At 33.2% G+C, this 20,060-nt stretch overlaps 1 protein-coding gene across 1 annotated transcript in view; it reads right to left on the reverse strand.

Moving 5' to 3' along the window:
- The window catches only part of LOC136034969 (apolipophorins-like), a 145,623-nt gene that overhangs the window by 59,969 nt on the left and 65,594 nt on the right, over positions 1 to 20,060 (reverse strand). The window contains exons 10-13 of the mRNA XM_065716528.1: positions 15,902 to 16,165; positions 13,260 to 13,555; positions 8,544 to 8,819; positions 4,444 to 4,643 (exon numbers count right to left, since the gene is read on the reverse strand). Of these exons, the coding sequence (XP_065572600.1) occupies positions 4,444 to 4,643; positions 8,544 to 8,819; positions 13,260 to 13,555; positions 15,902 to 16,165 (1,036 nt within the window). The remainder of the gene's footprint in view (positions 1 to 4,443; positions 4,644 to 8,543; positions 8,820 to 13,259; positions 13,556 to 15,901; positions 16,166 to 20,060) is intronic.

Genomic DNA, 20,060 nt, shown 5'->3' on the forward strand with positions numbered 1-20,060 from the left:
AAGAATAAAAATCACAGTGCTTCTAATTCATATTAGAAGCACTTTTTTTTATTTGGTAGGTCAAATATTCGAGTGTTTTCCTGAAGTTCCGATTCAGACTAAGATTAAAAGAATAAAAATCACAGTGCTTCTAATTCATATTTTTTTATACTACTTCGATTTAAACAGTCAAAAATTACAATACATTATGTGATTCTTTTCTAATTAACACGTTATTTTGCCGTTTTAAATTACAAGCTTTTTTTTAATTTGGTAGGTCAAATATTCGAGTGTTTTCCTGAAGTTCCGATTCAGACTAAGATTAAAAGAATAAAAATCACAGTGCTTCTAATTCATATTTTTTATACTACTTCGATTTAAACAGTCAAAAATTACAATACATTATGTGATTCTTTTCTAATTAACACGTTATTTTGCCGTTTTAAATTACAAGCTTTTTTTTATTTGGTAGGTCAAATATTCGAGTGTTTTCCTGAAATTCCGATTCAGACTAAGATTAAAAGAATAAAAATCACAGTGCTTCTAATTCATATTTTTTTATACTACTTCGATTTAAACTGTCAAAAATTACAATACATTATGAGATTCTTTTCTAATTAACACGTTATTTTGTCATTTTAAATTACAAGCTTTTTTTCATTTGGTAGGTCAAATATTCGAGTGTTTTCCTGAAGTTCCGATTCAGACTAAGATTAAAAGAATAAAAATCACAGTGCTTCTAATTCATATTTTTTTATACTACTTCGATTTAAACAGTCAAAAATTACAATACATTATGAGATTCTTTTCTAATTAACACGTTATTTTGCCGTTTTAAATTACAAGCTTTTTTTTTATTTGGTAGGTCAAATATTCGAGTGTTTTCCTGAAGTTCCGATTCAGACTAAGATTAAAAGAATAAAAATCACAGTGCTTCTAATTCATATTTTTTTATACTACTTCAATTTAAAGAGTCAAAAATTACAATACATTATGTGATTCTTTTCTAATTAACACGTTATTTTGCCGTTTTAAATTACAAGCTTTTATTTATTTGGTAGGTCAAATATTCGATTGTTTTCCTGAAGTTCCGATTCAGACTAAGATTAAAAGAATAAAAATCACAGTGCTTCTAATTCATATTTTTTTATACTACTTCGATTTAAAGAGTCAAAAATTACAAAACATTATGTGATTCTTTTCTAATTAACACGTTATTTTGCCGTTTTAAATTACAAGCTTTTTTTTATTTGGTAGGTCAAATATTCGAGTGTTTTCCTGAAGTTCCGATTCAGACTAAGATTAAAAGAATAAAAATCACAGTGCTTCTAATTCATATTTTCTTATACTACTTCGATTTAAAGAGTCAAAAATTACAATACATTATGTGATTCTTTTCTAATTAACACGTTATTTTGCCGTTTTAAATTACAAGCTTTTTTTTATTTGGTAGGTCAAATATTCGAGTGTTTTCCTGAAGTTCCGATTCAGACTAAGATTAAAAGAATAAAAATCACAGTGCTTCTAATTCATATTTTTTTTATACTACTTCGATTTAAACAGTCAAAAATTACAATACATTATGTGATTCTTTTCTAATTAACACGTTATTTTGCCGTTTTAAATTACAAGCTTTTTTTTAATTGGTAGGTCAAATATTCGAGTGTTTTCCTGAAGTTCCGATTCAGACTAAGATTAAAAGAATAAAAATCACAGTGCTTCTAATTCATATTTTTTAAACTACTTCGATTTAAACAGTCAAAAATTACAATACATTATGTGATTCTTTTCTAATTAACACGTTATTTTGCCGTTTTAAATTACAAGCTTTTTTTTATTTGGTAGGTCAAATATTCGAGTGTTTTCCTGAAGTTCCGATTCAGACTAAGATTAAAAGAATAAAAATCACAGTGCTTCTAATTCATATTTTTTTATACTACTTCGATTTAAACTGTCAAAAATTACAATACATTATGAGATTCTTTTCTAATTAACACGTTATTTTGTCGTTTTAAATTACAAGCTTTTTTTCATTTGGTAGGTCAAATATTCGAGTGTTTTCCTGAAGTTCCGATTCAGACTAAGATTAAAAGAATAAAAATCACAGTGCTTCTAATTCATATTTTTTTATACTACTTCGATTTAAACAGTCAAAAATTACAATACATTATGAGATTCTTTTCTAATTAACACGTTATTTTGCCGTTTTAAATTACAAGCTTTTTTTCATTTGGTAGGTCAAATATTCGAGTGTTTTCCTGAAGTTCCGATTCAGACTAAGATTAAAAGAATAAAAATCACAGTGCTTCTAATTCATATTTTTATATACTACTTCGATTTAAACAGTCAAAAATTACAATACATTATGAGATTCTTTTCTAATTAACACGTTATTTTGCCGTTTTAAATTACAAGCTTTTTTTTCATTTGGTAGGTCAAATATTCGAGTGTTTTCCTGAAGTTCCGATTCAGACTAAGATTAAAAGAATAAAAATCACAGTGCTTCGAATTCATATTTTTTTATACTACTTCGATTTAAAGAGTCAAAAATTACAAAACATTATGTGATTCTTTTCTAATTAACACGTTATTTTGCCGTTTTAAATTACAAGCTTTTTTTTATTTGGTAGGTCAAATATTCGAGTGTTTTCCTGAAGTTCCGATTCAGACTAAGATTAAAAGAATAAAAATCACAGTGCTTCTAATTCATAATTTTTTATACTACTTCGATTTAAAGAGTCAAAAATTACAAAACATTATGTGATTCTTTTCTAATTAACACGTTATTTTGCCGTTTTAAATTACAAGCTTTTTTTTATTTGGTAGGTCAAATATTCGAGTGTTTTCTGGAAGTTCCGATTCAGACTAAGATTAAAAGAATAAAAATCACAGTGCTTCTAATTCATATTTTTTTATACTACTTCGATTTAAAGAGTCAAAAATTACAAAACATTATGTGATTTTTTTCTAATTAACACGTTATTTTGCCGTTTTAAATTACAAGCTTTTTTTTATTTGGTAGGTCAAATATTCGAGTGTTTTCCTGAAGTTCCGATTCAGACTAAGATTAAAAGAATAAAAATCACAGTGCTTCTAATTCATATTTTTTTATACTACTTCGATTTACAGAGTCAAAAATTACAATACATTATGAGATTCTTTTCTAATTAACACGTTATTTTGCCGTTTTAAATTACAAGCTTTTTTTCATTTGGTAGGTCAAATATTCGAGTGTTTTCCTGAAGTTCCGATTCAGACTAAGATTAAAAGAATAAAAATCACAGTGCTTCTAATTCATATTTTCTATGTTGCTTTAATTTGAAATTTCAAAAATGGAAATGCATTATATAATTTTTTATAATTAATACTATATTTTGCTGTTTAAAATTACAAGCTTTTTTTATTTGGTAGATTAAATATTCCAGTGTTTTTCTATAGTTCCGATTCAGACTAATAGTAAAATATAAAAATCACAGTGCTTCTAATTCATATTTCTTATATTGCTTCGATTTGAAGTGTCAAAATTATAATACATTATGTGCTTTTTTTATAACTAGCACAATAGTTTGCAGTTTAAAAATGTACAGTTTTATTATCTGGTAGTTTGGGTGTTTCAAATGTTTAAATGTTTATATGCTATGGTAAATGTTCCGGTGTTGACTGTAAGTACCTGTTCACACTGAAAATCAGAGATTTCGTATTTTTGACTGATATTTCCTACTGATTCACCTTCAAGTCCCAAAGTTAAGGTTTATCGCAAATTTTGGTTTTATGAAAGGTAATAAGTAATTTGTATTTTAAGAATTATATTTGCAAATACAAAAAAAATGAATAAAAAAAAATATATTTGCAGGTGTTTTCTTAAACTCCAGATTTAGATTGAATCCAAAGAATTCATATTAGTTCGTATTCGTATTTCTTGAATTTAAAGCATCTTATATAAGTTTTTTTGGCAAGAATTTTCTCTTCTCGTTTGAAAGGAATTTCATTTCTCGGCCATTTTTTTTTAGAAAAATTAAGAAAATAGCTTACATTTTAAGTATTTTCTTAAACCCTAATTCATCTCAAGGTGTAAAATTTAACATTTTTTTTAAGTGTCAAGTCAAGTTAAAAGTCAAAGAATTCGTATTATTACACATTCGTCCTATTTCCTATTGCTTTAATTAAAAGCATTTTATTTAGAAGTTTAATATGTAGAAAATATTTTTTCTTTTTTAAAATTAGCTACTTATTCCACGTTTTTTTTTTTTTTTTTTTTTTTTTTTTTTTTTTTTTTTTTTTTTTTTTTTTTTTTTTTTTTTAGAAAATAAAATGAAGAATATCATATATAAATCATTATCCTGATCTCCTCATTCAGACTAAAGTCTAAAATTTTGTAATATTGCATCGATTTAGTAAATGTATCTTAATTAAAATTGATGATGTAAGAAATATATATTTTTTCAGCAAATGAAATAAACTTACATTTTCAGGTGTTTTCTTAAAGCCCCAAATCAGACCAAAATCCCAACGAGTTGAGTTTGAGCCAAATTTAGTTTTGAGCTCACATGAATGATGATCACGGGAATATAATGTAGTAAGTGCGATTAGTCCAAGAGGAGTTTCAAGAACAGTAAAATACTCTATCTTTTGAACTGCATTGCTAATATTAAATTTTACATCTCCTGAAATTAATTTAATAAATCAGAAAAAACATACACTAGAATATATATATATATATATATACCTTAGTAGGAGGGGGACACAGCCCCCTTCCTAGTTTCCTGACGTCTGATGCTAAGCTCATTTAATATTTTATTTGCACACTGCTATGATATACCTTGCCTTCTTCCCCAGATTATGAGGCCTAAACCACTTCTAAATGGTGTGGTAAAAAAAAAAAAAAAAAACTGAAACTCAAAAATACTGTTTTGAGCAACAAAAATTAGTCTTCAGTGCAGAAACTAATTGGATTACAGTGGGGGGGGGGGAATTTTGAAACTGTTTTGGCTTAATGTATAAATAGGTAAGTCAAACAGACAGTCCTAATCTGAATTCAGAAATACAGTTAGAATATGTAGGTCACCCAGACATTTTTTTTCTTTTTTTTTCTTTTTCCTCTCACTGAGTCTTTTGTGTTTTGAATATTTAATTTTTAATTTTAATAGTTTAGCATAAACTTACTATTAGGGTACTAATACTACATTCAAAAAGACGATCATGCTTCTTTCTACGGCCAAGGGCTTTAGGTCTTATGTTTCAGGTCAATGGAAAAACAAAATTAAGTTAAATAGCTCAAGTTAAAGTTAAGTTATAGCTCAAGGTTAAAATTAAATAGTTTAAGTTAAAGCTTTTTTTGAAGGCTAAGGGCTTAAGGTTTTCAGTTTCAGGTCAAAAAAAAAAAATCAGCTCAATAGCTTTAAGTTAAAGTTAAAAAGTTTAAGTTAAAGATTTTTTCTAAGGCCGAGGGCTTGAGGATTTATGTTTCAGGGCAATAAAAGAAGTTTAAGTTAAATAGTTTAAGTTGAAGTTAAATAGTTTAAGTTAAAGATTTTTTTTTCTAAGGTTGAGGGTTTGAGGTTTAAAGTTTCAAGTCTATTAGAAAAAAGTTTACTGGGCCGATTTGAGTCCCATTATCCCGTGAACTAATGATTTTTTTATTTAAAATTTTTCAAATTAGAGTCCCCTTGACCTAAGAAATTTAAGGTAAAATTTTTGAGCTAATCGAACGATACTACTTGGTTTCTCGTTCGTACTAGAGACACAAAAAATTTGCACCTGTTTTCTGGGGAAAAAGACAGATATACTTTTTTTCGGCTTTATTCTCTCCCCTGTCTGTTTACAAGTTTAAAGCCAGTGGGTAAAAACCTATCTGTGCTTCGAATTTGCCCTGGCAAAAATGGGGTCTTTGGCACTCATTTTGAAACAATTTAGCCCAATATATTTTTTCTTACAGTAGATTCCCTTTGGCTCAAGGACATACGGCTGTAAGATTTAAACTAATAAAGCCAACCATTTTTTGCCCTAACATCGTTTTCTTCCGCAAAAAGTGTGTGGCGGCCTTAGCCCCGTGAATGATCCTTGAAAGTTTAAGTCAATCGAAAACAAGTCTTTTGTCTCTCTTGGACCACTTCTAAAGAAAGGGTTGGAGCTCAAAACCGATACTTTTCTTGTTTGTAAGCATCTTCTTGGCTCAGAGTTCTGGCTTTGAATTCCAATGTTCTCTAAAAAAAAAATGCTGGCCTTTTTGGGGTCCCTTGGCCCACAGAACTTCGGATTTTCATCATGTTTTGACTTTGTGTCGAGGAAGCAATTTTTTCTCTATTTACTGGGATTCCCTTAGCCTACAAACTTAAAGGAATAAATTTCAAACCAACAGTAGAATGGTCCCTTTAAGAGTTCCGTTTTTGATCAGTCGTATCTCCAAACGGTTTTTTTTTTACCTAAATACTTATATGCAAAAGGACTTAAAGCAGTGTGTTTCCTAGGGGTCGGTGACAAAAAAGTACCCATGGTTAGTTTTTCAATTATCCCCACCCCTCCCCAAAAATTTTTGATCTCCTTGGCCCAGAGAACTTACCTTCATTTGGAGCCAGTTGAGCACCCAAGATTAAACATGTCTCCCGTTTTCAGGAACATAACTTACCAGTAAACAATTGACAACTAACAAAGTTTATGGCCCTTTACACCGGCAAACAGAAGGGTTATTTCATCTCTTGAGATTGATTTATTTGATACTTTTAGTTTATTTGAGAAAAATAGCTATCTCAGATTTTATATTCTGATATAAAAAGGTCACGGGAGGGAAGACGGCTACCCAATAATTACTTCACATTTTGGCTAATGAATGTTGAAAATTTTCTTGAAACCATTAGTTCACAGCAAAATTAAAAAAGACCTGTTCTTAAAATTCAAACCATATAACATAACAAGAGCTAATAGCTCAAATGGCACTTGTGATGAGGCTGCAAGAGACAAGCGCTAAGAGCTCATATGGTATAACCTCTAGCGAAATTCTAAGAATCAAAAGATTGACTTAAAAGAAAAACCAGAGGCTTAATGCCAGTTGGGATTTTAAATAAGAGCTCTGAGACACGAGGTCCTTCTAAATGTCAAAATTCATTAAGATCCTATCACCCACTCGTAAGTTACAAATACCTAATTTTTTCTATTTTTTTCTATCCCTTCAGCCCCCCAGAAGGTTGAATCTGGGAAAACGACTTTGTCAAGTCAATTTGTCCAGCTGGCCAACACGCCTACCGATTTTCATTGTCCTAGCACGTCCAGAAGCACCAAACTCGCCAAAGCACTGAACCCCACCCCCTGGATCCAGTACGGTTACATCAATCAAGTATCTACGGCATTTGCTTATTCTACCCCTCCAATATTTACAGTTTCCAAGATTTCTATTTCCCCCTCCAGCCCCCTATGTTCCCAGATCCGATTCGAATTGAAAATGGAGCATCTGAGATATAAGATCCTTCTATATATCATGTTTCATTAAGATCCGATAACCCGTTCTTACGATAAGGATACTTCAATTTTCACGTTTTCCAAGAATTCCGGTTACCCCCTTCAACTCTTCCCAATGTCACCGGATCTGGTCGGGATTTAAAATGTGAGCTCTAAAGCAAAAAATCCTTCTAGATGTCAAATTTCATTAAGATCTAATCACCCCTTCATAAGTTACAAATACCTCATTTTTTCTAATTTTGCGAATTTCTCTCCTCCCCCCCCCCCCGACTCCACCAAAGAGAGGGGATCCAATCACGTCAGTCTTGGACTTGTGTTTATTCTTCCCACCAAGTTTCATCCTGATCTCTCCACTTTAAGCATTTTCCAAGATTTCCGGTTCGGGATTTAGAATAAGAGTTCTGAATCACGTCAAGAGCTCTGAGACACTGAAATATGAAATTTCATTAATATCGGATCACCCGTTCTTAAGTTAAAAACACTTCATTTTTTTCTAATTATTCCGATTTAACCGTCCCCCACTCCCCCCAGATGGTCGAATCGGGAAAACGACAATATTTAATTTAATCTGGTTTGGTTTCTGATACGCTTGCCAAATTGCATCGTCCTAGCTTACCTGGAAGTACCTAAACTAGCAAAACCGGAACAGAAAGACCGACCGACAGAATTTGCAATCGCTATATATCACTTGGTAGATACCAAGTGCCATAAAAACTGGGGCGCTATCTGTAACAAACAAAAAATACATCATAGTTAAGTAGCCAAAATATTGGTGGTGGACATAATTCAACACTGTCTCAAAATATAGAGGGGGTGTAATGACATCACGACAATGAATGTAAATATTTAATGCATTGAAATGGTTCGCGAAGCCCAATAGTCTTAGATATAAAATAGACTTTGGATTTCCAAAGAGTTAAAGGATTTGACATTTCAACGGCTCATTTACACTACAATGTATTTATTGGAAAGCATACAAATTCGCAAATTTTATTTCATGCCTTATATTTTACAAATTGAATTAAGTGCATATATACGTTTAAGGAGAATATATTCCCTGGACCCTAACAATGTGGTGCTCAGCGAAAATAAAAAAAAAATTGAATATTCACCAAAAGCTAACAGTAGGTTTTTCCATAAGCCAGAGGATCTTATCAAGAAAAATATACGTTTCCCTTCTATAATTGTCACTTTGCCGGTAACTAAGACTTCTTTTTTACCACTAGCTGGAGTGTACTCGATAGTTGGAGTGTAGTCGATGCCTGGTGAATCACTGAGTATTGATGAGCTTTGAGCCATATCGATATAAGCTTTTGCTTCGTAAGATATACTATCAAGTTGTGCTTTTCCTTCAACACCGTACCTGCTTTGGGTATTGAGACCAATGCCTAGAAAAATTTCATCAATGTTATGGATATTTAAAAAAAAGGTAATGGATCTTTGACCGACCGTCTACCGGGATCTACCGGTCATCATCCAGTGTAGTTGTATCGAGTACTACCAATAGTACCCGTATAGGGTACAATATACTTGTACTGTATTATCCGGGCATATTTATGCAAATAGATAGATTTAATCACATAAAAGCCCTATTGGGTCTCGGTGACACACAAAAAACAGGCTAAAAAAATAGGATCTTCCAATACTATTTATATCTGATCATACCCACAAAATTCACAAAATACATTCTCTCCCTCAGATCTATAAGAAATTAGGTCCTATAAAAAGCTTCCAGCCACAATTCCTAAATTCCTTACAGTCACCTAAAAAACGGTGCAAAGGCTCATCTATGTCTCCACCATAGGACAACTATAAGAACCTTCCCTAAGCGTTACCCACTCTAAATATTTCCTTTTTTCTCCAAGACGCATAACCAAGAGCAACAAATATGTTTAACTTCCTTAATTTTAAAATTAAACAGCTTTCTTTTTTAAGATAGTGTCAGTGCCAAAAGCTATCAAACAGTTCGTGGTAAGGAGCGACCCGGCTCAATAGTAACCAAAACTCTAAAAAATGGAATTTTGATATCAGTAGCTACATCAAAAGAATTGCATTTTAATGCTGATTTCAAATATATAAGTTTCATCAAGTTTAGTCTTACCCATCAAAAGTGACGAGCCTGAGAAAATTTGCCTTATTTTAGAAAAAAGGAAGAAACACCCTCTAAAAGTCATAGAATCTTAACGAAAATTACACCATCAGATTCAGCGTATCAGAGAACCCTACTGTAGAAGTTTCAAGCTCCTATCTACAAAAATGTGGAATTTTGTATTTTTTGCCAGAAGGCAGATCACGGATGCGTGTTTATTTGTTTGTTTTTTTTTTGTTTGTTTTTTTCCCAGGGGTGATCGTATCGACCCAGTTGTTCTAGAATGTTGCGAGAGGGCTCATTCTAACGGAAACGAAAAGTTCTAGTGCCCCCTTTTTGAGTGACCAAAAAAATTGGAGGGCATCTAGGCCCCCTCCCACGCTAATTATTTTCCCAAAGTCAACTGATCGAAATTCTGAGATAGCAATTTTATTCAACGTAGTCGAAAAACCTTATAACTATGTCTTTGGAGACGACTTACTCCCCAGAGTCCCCATGGTAGGTGCTACAAGTTACAAACTTTGACCAGTGCTTACATATAGTAATGGTTATTGGGAAGTGTACAGGCGTTTTCCGGAGGATTTGTTGATTGGGGGAGGGGTTGAGAAGAGGGGGATATTCTGGGGGAGCTTTCCATCGAGGAATTTGTAATGGGGGAAGAAAATTTCCATGAACGGAGCGCAGGATTTACTAGCATTACTTAAAAAAAAACAATGAAAAAATAAATATGAAAAAGTTTTTTCAGCTGGAAGTAGGGAGCAGCATTAAAACTTAAAACGAACAGAAATTATTACACATATGAGGGGCTCACCTCCTCCTAATACCTCGCTATTTATGCTAAAGTATTTTTAGTAATGTCAACTATTTATTCTATAGCTTTTGTGATTCAGGGGTCATTCTTAAGGAATTGGGACAAAATTTAAGATTTAGTGTAAAGAGAGAGGTACTGACGAGGGGGCGAACCCTCTCATATGTGTAATAAAAACATAAGAATAAAAAATTCTTTACGTAAGCTGATTTATAAGTTACGTATATCTTTTACTAATAAAAAGATTCGTAAATAATTAAAAATTTCTAGTTGCCTTTTTAATTAACCAAAAAATTGGAGGGCAACTAGGGTTCCTCCCCCACTCTTTTTTTTCTTATCAAAATCATTCGATCAAAATTTTGAGAAAGCCATTTAGCCAAAAAAAAAAATATGCAAATTTCGTTTTAATTATTCCTCTGCGGAGAGCCAAAATCAAAACATTCATTGATTCAAAAACGTTCGGAAATTAAATAAAAAAACAAGTTTTTTCAACTGAAAGTAAGGAGCGACATTAAAATTTAAAACGAACAGAAATTACTTCGTATATGAAAGGGACTGCTTCCTCATCAACGCCCCGCTCTTTACGCTAAAGTTTTTTACTGTTTTAAAAAGAAGAGTTGAGAGAAAGAGTCAAACTTTAGTGTAAACAACGGGGCGTTGATGAGGAAGCAGCCCCTTTCATATACGAAGTAATTTCTGTTCGTTTAACTCTAATGTCGCTCCTTACTTTCAGTTGAAAAAATTGTTTTTTTTGTATTTAATCTAATACAAAGCCCAAAAATAAAAATTTTTGGAATCCAGAAACCTGGTGCATCTACGACACCTACATTGAGTAAATAAAAATTACATTTTGCCATTGCAAGGAGTGAAAGTTGAAAATTATGTATCATTTACGTTGCTGTTTTATATATATATATATATATATATATATATATATATATATATATATATATATATATATATATATATATATATATATATATATATACTAGCTGTTGGGGTGGGAAGCGCCACCCCGACACTTATTTGGTGTGGCGCTTCACGCCCCCCAAGCCCCTCCGCGCGCGTAAGTCATTACGCGCCATATTAGTTACGCGCCATTGTAGTTGTGTCCCTGTGTCCCACCTGTGAATAGAGATAGATATATATATATAATATATATATATATATATATATATATATATATATATATATATATATATATATATATATATATATACATATATATATATATATGTTGCATATAAATAGATTGTCAGGTTTACTGACTCTTGAACATGCAACATATAATTGTCCATGGGAAAAACAATCCATATTCAGATCTATACCTCATTATTCTAATGATGTGTCCCTGTGTCCCGGTCGTCATTTATATTCCCTGTGTCCCGGTGTCCTGGTCGTCATTTGTGTCCCGGTGTCCCGGTCTGTAATTTCTATTCAAACAATCCCTGTGTCCTGGTCGTCATTTATATATCCCGCCTGTGCTCCCGGCGTCCCCGTTGTAGTTGTGTCCCTATGTCCTGGTCGACATTTATATTACCTGTGTCCCGGTCGTGATTTGTGTCCGGGTGTCCCAGTCTGTAATTTCTCTTTGAGGTTCCTGGTCGTCAATTATATTCCCTGTGTCCCGGTGTCCTGGTATGTAATTTCATCAGTTGACAAACATGACGTCAGTCGACAAACAACTTCATGACGCATACAGCTCAATCCTTATAATGACGTCAGTCGACAAACAAACATGACGTCACTCGACACATACACACACACACACACAGACAACTTATTTATATATATATAGATAGATAGAAGATTTTACAATTAAAATAGTCATTTTACAATTAAACATTTTTCCGTCCACGATCTTAAAAATTTGTCTTTGAACGAATACCTTTAATGACGTCACCGTCATAACAAAAATGACGACAACTAACTTCATGATGTCAGTCGACACACAAACAAGACGTCACCCGACAGACCCACACACAGACAACTTATATATATATATATATAAATATATATATATATATATATATATATATATATATATATATATATATATATATATATATATATATATATAATCCAACTTCGGCAACCGCACTATGAAAGAAATTTTTCAATTAAATTCTATTCTATAGGTAAAAAGGAGTAGAAATTGACACTCATTTGAAGACATTGAGGCTATATCCAGTCAAATAAAAGTCCCCTCTTCTTATGGACGACCACGCTAAAAATCAATAAAATGATAATGTCTCAATCCTAATTATTACTAGCAAATACACCGTTTTAGGTATAAGATCAATCTTGTTATTTTAAGGCAGTTTAAAACAGCCTTGGAATTAAAACAGTTATATTATCTCACAAAGGCAATACATCCTCCCGTCTTGTGGATACCCATATTCAAAATTCGTAAAAGGATACATTTCAGTTCCAAACACAGAATCAAAAGCGTTTCTAAAAATCAATATAGAAAAATACCTTTTACTTTTATTTTATTTTTCAATATCAGAAAAATCTAAGAGGTTAAGACCCGATTAAGACCCGTCGCATTGGTGGCGAAATACCGTCTCTCTGTGTGAATACCCATACTTAAAACTCATAAAAAGAAAATGTCTCAATAACACTCAACACTAGGATGGTCACCGCTATAGGTACAAAACAATATGGGAAGGACTTTCTCTTTAATATCTAAAAATTAAAGACCCTCGTTTTGTCCCACAAACACTCTCACCTCCTGTGAAAGTCCATACCTAAAATCTAATAAAAACAAAAGTTCTCTACATTAATCCATACTTGAAAAAGATCAAAGTTTTTGATCCAAAACAGCTTTGGAGGAATACCTTTGATTTGTTTTTTTTTAAGTCTGGGAAATAAAAGAATTGCAACAATCTTGAATAAACAAAAGGTATGTCAAGTCAAGTAAAAAAGTACCTGTGAATACAATTGTCCTATTTGTATGTGAATCTGGAGTATCAAAAATAATTTCAAATGACGTTTTACCCCCGTTATTGCTACCCTTTGCAATCACATATATTCCAGTCATTGAAGGCTCAGTTTTTTCTATGTAGATGGACCCTTCAAAGTGACCACTCAAGGGGAACACCGGAGTAATATCTTTAATAGCTCCTACTGCAGTCGGTGTGGGAGGGACCAGCATTGCATATTGACGACAGTAGCGGAGACCCAGTAAGGATGAGACACGCTCAACACAACCTCCTCTTTTATACCTAAACAAAAAAAATAACATCTGACTAGTAAATGTAACAATAATGCATGGTAAAAATAATAATATTTTGGCTATTAAAGTGTACTGAGGTGTACAAATTTACTGAGTTCACTTGAGTTTAAGCTGGTGGGCATGCAGAGCATTGCAGTTTCGCAACGGATTTAAATTAAAGTTAAATGTTGCCTCAAAAAGAAACAAAATGATTAAATTCATTAAATGATTAAAATTAAATGATAAGTGATTAAAATTATTAAGATAAACCCAATAATACTTTTTGCATGTAAATCCAAACGTATTATACCAAAATGAGTGTCACGGTAATATCATCGATCTTTTGGCAAAATTTTTATACGATATATAATGACTATATAGCTATATATATCTATAAGTCCTATATATACCTATATGTCTATAGAATATATATCTATATTACATAATTGACATATCGTTAAGAGTTTTAAGCTATTCAATATATTAAAAAGTTAATAATTTACATATATAGCTTATTATTAAAATAAACCCGAATTCGAGTGAGTTAAATTAATTCACTAGATTCCAGACATAATTAGGTCTGGAAATATTCTATCAGGCTAAAGGGACTTGTTTTTACAAATTGTCCAACCTCTAAACGTTTAATTACAGAAATCTAGTTCTATGCACTACCTTCACTAAAGCTGGAAGACAAAAAAAAACATATTTCAGATTAATGAGAAAACCAAAGATGTGTATATTGTCTTGCAATAAAAGTTTGTCCCAATTTTTTTTTTTTTTACGTTGAGACTTAAACTAAGAAATTTTAACTAAGAAATTATTATTAACTAGAAATTAACTAGAATATATTTTAACTATGCATTCGATTTGGATTAAAAAGTATTTGTTGAGGAGACAAAAGAATAAGTGAAAATAAACTTTGAAAATAAAAATATAACGCATTAGTAGTAAAAAAAAGCACAAGATATTTACTGACAAGAATACATCTTTGTTACTTTCTGATTTTAGTTAAAAATCGAAAATAGGATGGAAAGCTTACATAGTGATACTATTCAGCCCAAAGAGTAGGCCGTCTTAAGATCCTGCCATACAGCTTTTAAATCAATTTTGCTTTCGTAGTCCCAAGCTAAACTAAAATAGTCACGTCTTATGGTTATTAAATAAAAAAAACTAGTTTTTTTAACTGAAAGTAAGGAGCGACATTAAATTTTAAAACGAACAGAAATTACTCCGTATATAAAGTGGGCTGTCCCCTCCGCAATCCTCGCTTTATACGCTAAAGATTTTAATTGTTTTAAAAAGCAGAATTATGGCAAATAGTCAAACTTTAGCGTAAAGAGCGAGGATTGCGGAGGGGACAACCCATTAAATATACGGAGTAATTTCTGTTGGTTATAAGTTTTATTGTCACTCCTTACTTTCAGTTAAGAAACTAGTTTTTCTTATTTAATTTCTGAAGGTTTTTTAATTAATCCATGTTTGACTTTGGCTCTCCGCACATAAATTATTAAAAAGAAGTTTGCATATTAATCATTTTTTTTGGCTAAATGGCTTTTTCTTAGTTTTGATCAGACGATTTTGAGAAATAAGCGATGGGGAAGGAGGCCTAGTTGTCCTCCAATTTTTCGGTTACTTAAAAAGGCAACTAGAACTTTAATTTTTAGGGAAAGTTTTTATAAGTAAAAAATATGCGTAACTTAAGAATTAACTTACGTAACATACTTTTATATTCTTATAATTTTATTATGTATATGAAGGGGTTTGTACCCTCGTTAATACCTCGCTCTTTTGGAGGCATTTTTAACTTACGAGTGGGTGATCAGATCTTAATGAATTTTAATATTTAGAAGGACCTCGTGACTCAGAGCTCTTATATTAAATCCCGACCGGGATTAAGCCTAATTTACACTAAATCGTAAGTTTTGTCCCAATTCTTTAAGAATGACCCTTGAATCAGAAAAGCCGTAGAATAAATTATTGAAATTACTAAAAATACTTTAGCATAAAGAGCGAGGTATTTATCTCCTCCTAAATACCTCACTCTTTATCCTAAAGTATTTTTAGAACCCCTCATATGCTTAATAATCTCTGTTCGTTTTAAGTTTCAATGCTACTCCTTACTTTCAATTAAAAAACGTTTTCATTTTTATTTTTTCAAAGTTTTTTTATAGTAATGCTAGATTTTCAATCTAGCTTTTTTCAAATAATGCTAGAAAATTCTGTGCCCTTTTCATTGAATTTTTCTTCCCCCATGACATATTCCTCCAAGACAAGATCCTCCCAAATATTCAAGTAATTGAAAATTCAAAGTAATTGAATTTTCAAAAAGGGGATAGAAGAAGGAAAAGGAACTTACTCAACAGAATTCAAAACATTCATTTTCTGTACTTTTTCTGATCCATCATCAATATTTTGAGAAAATATATACAAGAATGATTTAGCATCGACGAGAGACATCTTCGTCTTTGGAATGTCCAATTTGAATTCAAAGCTCTTCCCTTGATGCCAACTAGTCTTCATACCTCCCCCTGGTGATGAATGAAGGTTCAAAATAGTTTTTACGCCATATCTCAGATTGTTAACTTCAACACCCATTGAGACACTAATTTCAGTTGAAGCCCTAAATTAGGAAGATATTATTATTATTTTTGCTCTAAAACAAGCTATATCATAGAAACTTCGAACAGAAATAAATGCTAAAGAGGAATAAATACAGGGAAATTCTGCATATAATAAACATAATATACAAAAATAAACACAGTAAAGACAAAACAAAATTTTCAGTTTTATTATTCGCCTCCCCCCGTCTCCAAGGAAAAACCTTTGTATGTTCTTCAGCTCTGACATTAATATCGGGGCTGAGATTTTTTCGTTATGAGAGATTATAATATAGAGACCTATTTGTTAGCATATTAAATAAACAAAACAAGTTTTATTTAAAATAAAAGCAAAAGCAGACAGTAAAACTTAAAACAAATAGAGTTAATCCTGTATATAAAGGTGGCCATAGCGTCTGAAATTAATTATCGACATATATATTAATGCATATATGAATATAACCTTTTAGGCAATACAAGATGTATACTCTTTTTCGTGATTAAATAAAAAACAAGAGCTAAGAGCTCATATAGCACTTGTGACGAGGTCGGAAGAGCCAAGAGCTCATATGGCATGAACTCTAGGAAAATTCTAAGAATCAATAGATTGATTTAAAAAAAAAATCAGAGGCTTAATACCGGTTGAGTTTCAAAATGAGAGCTCAGTGACACGAGGTCCTTCTAAATATCAAAATTCATTAATATCCGATCACTCACTTTTAAGTTAAAAATACCTCATTTTTTCTATTTTTTTATCTCCCTTCAGCCCCCCAGATGGTCGAATCAGGGAAAACGACTTTATCTAGTCAATTTGTGTAGGACCCTGACACACCTACCAATTTTTCTCGTCCTAGCACGTCCAAAAGTACCGAACTTGCCAAAGTACTGGACCCTCCCCCCTAAATCCCCCAAAGAGAACGGATCCAGTTCGGTTACGTCAATAACGAATCTACGACATTTGCTTATTCTACACATTAGGTTTCATCCACTCTAAGCGTTTTCCAAAATTTTCGGTTCCCCCTCCAACTACCCCCCCCCCCGTAATGACACCAGATCTGGTTGGTATTTAAAATAGGAGCGCTGAAGCATGAGTTCCTTCTAAATATCAAATTTCACTAAGAAGGTCACCCGTTCGTATGTTAAAAATACCTAATTATTTCAGTTTCTCCTCTCCCTCCAGCCCCCCAGATGGTTGAATCGGGAAAAAGACTGTTATCAAGTCTATGTTTTGCAGGTCCCTGACATCCCTACCAATTTTCATCTTCCTAGCACGTCCAGAAGCACTGAAGTCGCCAAAGCACTGAAAATCCCCCAGCTCCCCCAAAGAAAGCGGATCCATTCAAATTATCTCAATCACGTATCTAGAACTTGTGCTTATTTTCTCCATCAAGTTTCATTCCGATCTCTCCACTCTCCACTCCCAGGGTTTTCCAAGATTTCCGGTTTCCAAGATTTCTTTTTCTCTCTTCCAACCCCCTATTTCCCCAGATCAGATTCGAAATGAAAATAGAGCATAAGACATAATATCTTTCTATATATCAAGTTTCATTAACATCTGAACACCCATTCGTAAGATAAAGATACCTCAATTTTCAAGTTTGCCAGGACTTCTGGTTTCCCCCTCCAACTCCCCCCAATGTCACTGGTTCAAGTCAGGATTTAAAATCAGAGCTCTGAAACAGAAGATCCTTCTAAATATCAAACTATATTAAGATTTGACAACCTGTCCGTAATTAAAAAATACCTTATTTTTTTCATTTTTCCGAATTACCCCCTCCCCTTAAAGAGAGCAGATCCTGTTTGGTTATGTCAGTCACGTGTCTTGGACTTGTGCTTAATATTCCCACCAAGTTTATTCCTTCTCTCTCCACTCTAAGTATTTTCCAAGATTTCTGATTCACCCTTTCCCAACTCCCCCCAATGATACTGGATCCGGTCGGGATTTAAAATAAGAGATCTGAGTTAGATCTGAATGAATTTCATTAAGATCTGATATCTCTTTCCTAAGTTAAAAATATCTCAATTTTTCCAGTTTTTCAGAATTAACCCTCCCCCATACTCCCCCAAAGTGAGCAGATCCGATCCGGTGATGTCAATCACGTATCTAGGACTTGTGCTCATTTTTACCACCAAGTTTCATCCCGATCTTTCCACTCCTTTGTGGAGTCGAAGTAAAAGAAACGAAATATATTGGAATCATTAAAGGTATACCGACCAATTTTGATGAGGGGATGTTAATTTATTGCGGTAATATTACTCATGTGAAACAAACAGGCGATTCTTTGGTTGTTAGAGTGCTTTTTGAAAACGCTGTTGCGCTCGCTAATGCACTTCGATTTGGTATAAAGATTGGGTATTTGATATATCGAGATTACGAATTCCAACGCCAACCCAAATGCTGTTATAATTGCCAATCACCAAATCACTTAAGATCAAATTGTGACAAAGAAAGATGCTGCTCCTGTTGCGCAGGGCAACATGAATACTCGCCTGATTCCCCGTGCCAGGCTACACCAAAATGTGCGAACTGTCAAGGTTATCATGTGTCATTCTCAATGAAATGCCGAATTCTTCGTGAACTTCTGTCGAAACGATCGTCTTATACAAGAAAATGAGTGCTAAGACTAACTTCACTATATGTTCGTTCAATATTAACGGTACTAAGGATAAAAATGTTTCTTTAGATCAGAAATTAGAAAATGTTGACGTTTTATTCCTCCAGGAACATCTCCTACCTTCAGTAAGCTTAAACTCCCTACGGAGAAGTAACGAACACTTAGTTTTTTCTAAAAGTGCACGCAAAACCTCTGGCAGACCATCAGGTGGCCTAGCATGTTTAATAAAAAAGACGCTGTCTTCACCACCTCCTTTATGTTATCACGAGAGTGATTGTTATATTGCTATTCGTCTTGCCAACCTTGTCCTCATTAATGTTTATCTCCCCTGCGACCAGAAATCCCTCCGAAGTTTAACAAAATTTACAAAATCTTGCGCATTAATAAAAAGTCTTCTGAATGGCATTGAGAATAAAGGACTGAACTAGTTATTAATCGGTGATATGAACTGTAATATTAACTCTTCATCAGTGCGGACTGAGCTTCTTTTAGATTCCTTACCGAATAGTTACAAAATTTTGAAGAAAGATGCCCCCCATTCCTATATCCATAATAGTGGCTCACTTTCGGACATTGACTTCTGGTCTCATCTGTGGCGAAGTCCATGTTGATCAGGATGAGCGTGATTATGACCATCTCCCCCTGTTCCTCACTGTTACCCTTAATGCCATTGCTGAAAAGAACCTTCGTCCTAATTCTAGAAAACGGATTTCTAAAAGAGAATGGAACAAAGCTGACTGGCCTCTTTTTTTTCTACGCCTGTTAGCCTTATATCAAGGAGGCACACTCGTGCCTCTTTAAAGAGGCGAGCCACGACAATGTTAAGCGATCTTCGGTTCCAGTGGTTGCAGAGGGATGGGAAGGAATGCATTTCGTAGCCCAAGCTCCAACTAAGAAACCTGCCAAATTTCATCCCCCTCCGGCTTTTCCTTCATGGGGAAAATCTGGCCGAAAGTTTCGACCCGTCAACCCCAGCCCCCCTTTAACGTTGTCCGATCAGGCTGAAATTCACAAGTTAAGGTTCCCTAGGGCTCAGGAGCTTATCCGTGAAATTTCAGCTTGATCCGATAACTCCTTCCATGTTTTCCAGAAACCACGCATAGCCACTTAATGTTCATATTCTTTTTTTTCTGAGACGCCTACAGGTCACAGCCGACATCGGATCTGGGTGTATGAAGACTCATTCGACGCGGAATTCTCCGAGTAATTTTCCTGGAAAGTTTCGTCGAAAAATCTTAACCCCCCGATTTTCTAGCTTAGAAAAACCCATTTCCCCATTGAAGGTAAAAATTTTCTCTTGTAA

The sequence above is a fragment of the Artemia franciscana genome, chromosome 13 (assembly GCF_032884065.1).
Source record: "Artemia franciscana chromosome 13, ASM3288406v1, whole genome shotgun sequence".
In the NCBI taxonomy this organism is placed as follows: domain Eukaryota; kingdom Metazoa; phylum Arthropoda; class Branchiopoda; order Anostraca; family Artemiidae; genus Artemia; species Artemia franciscana.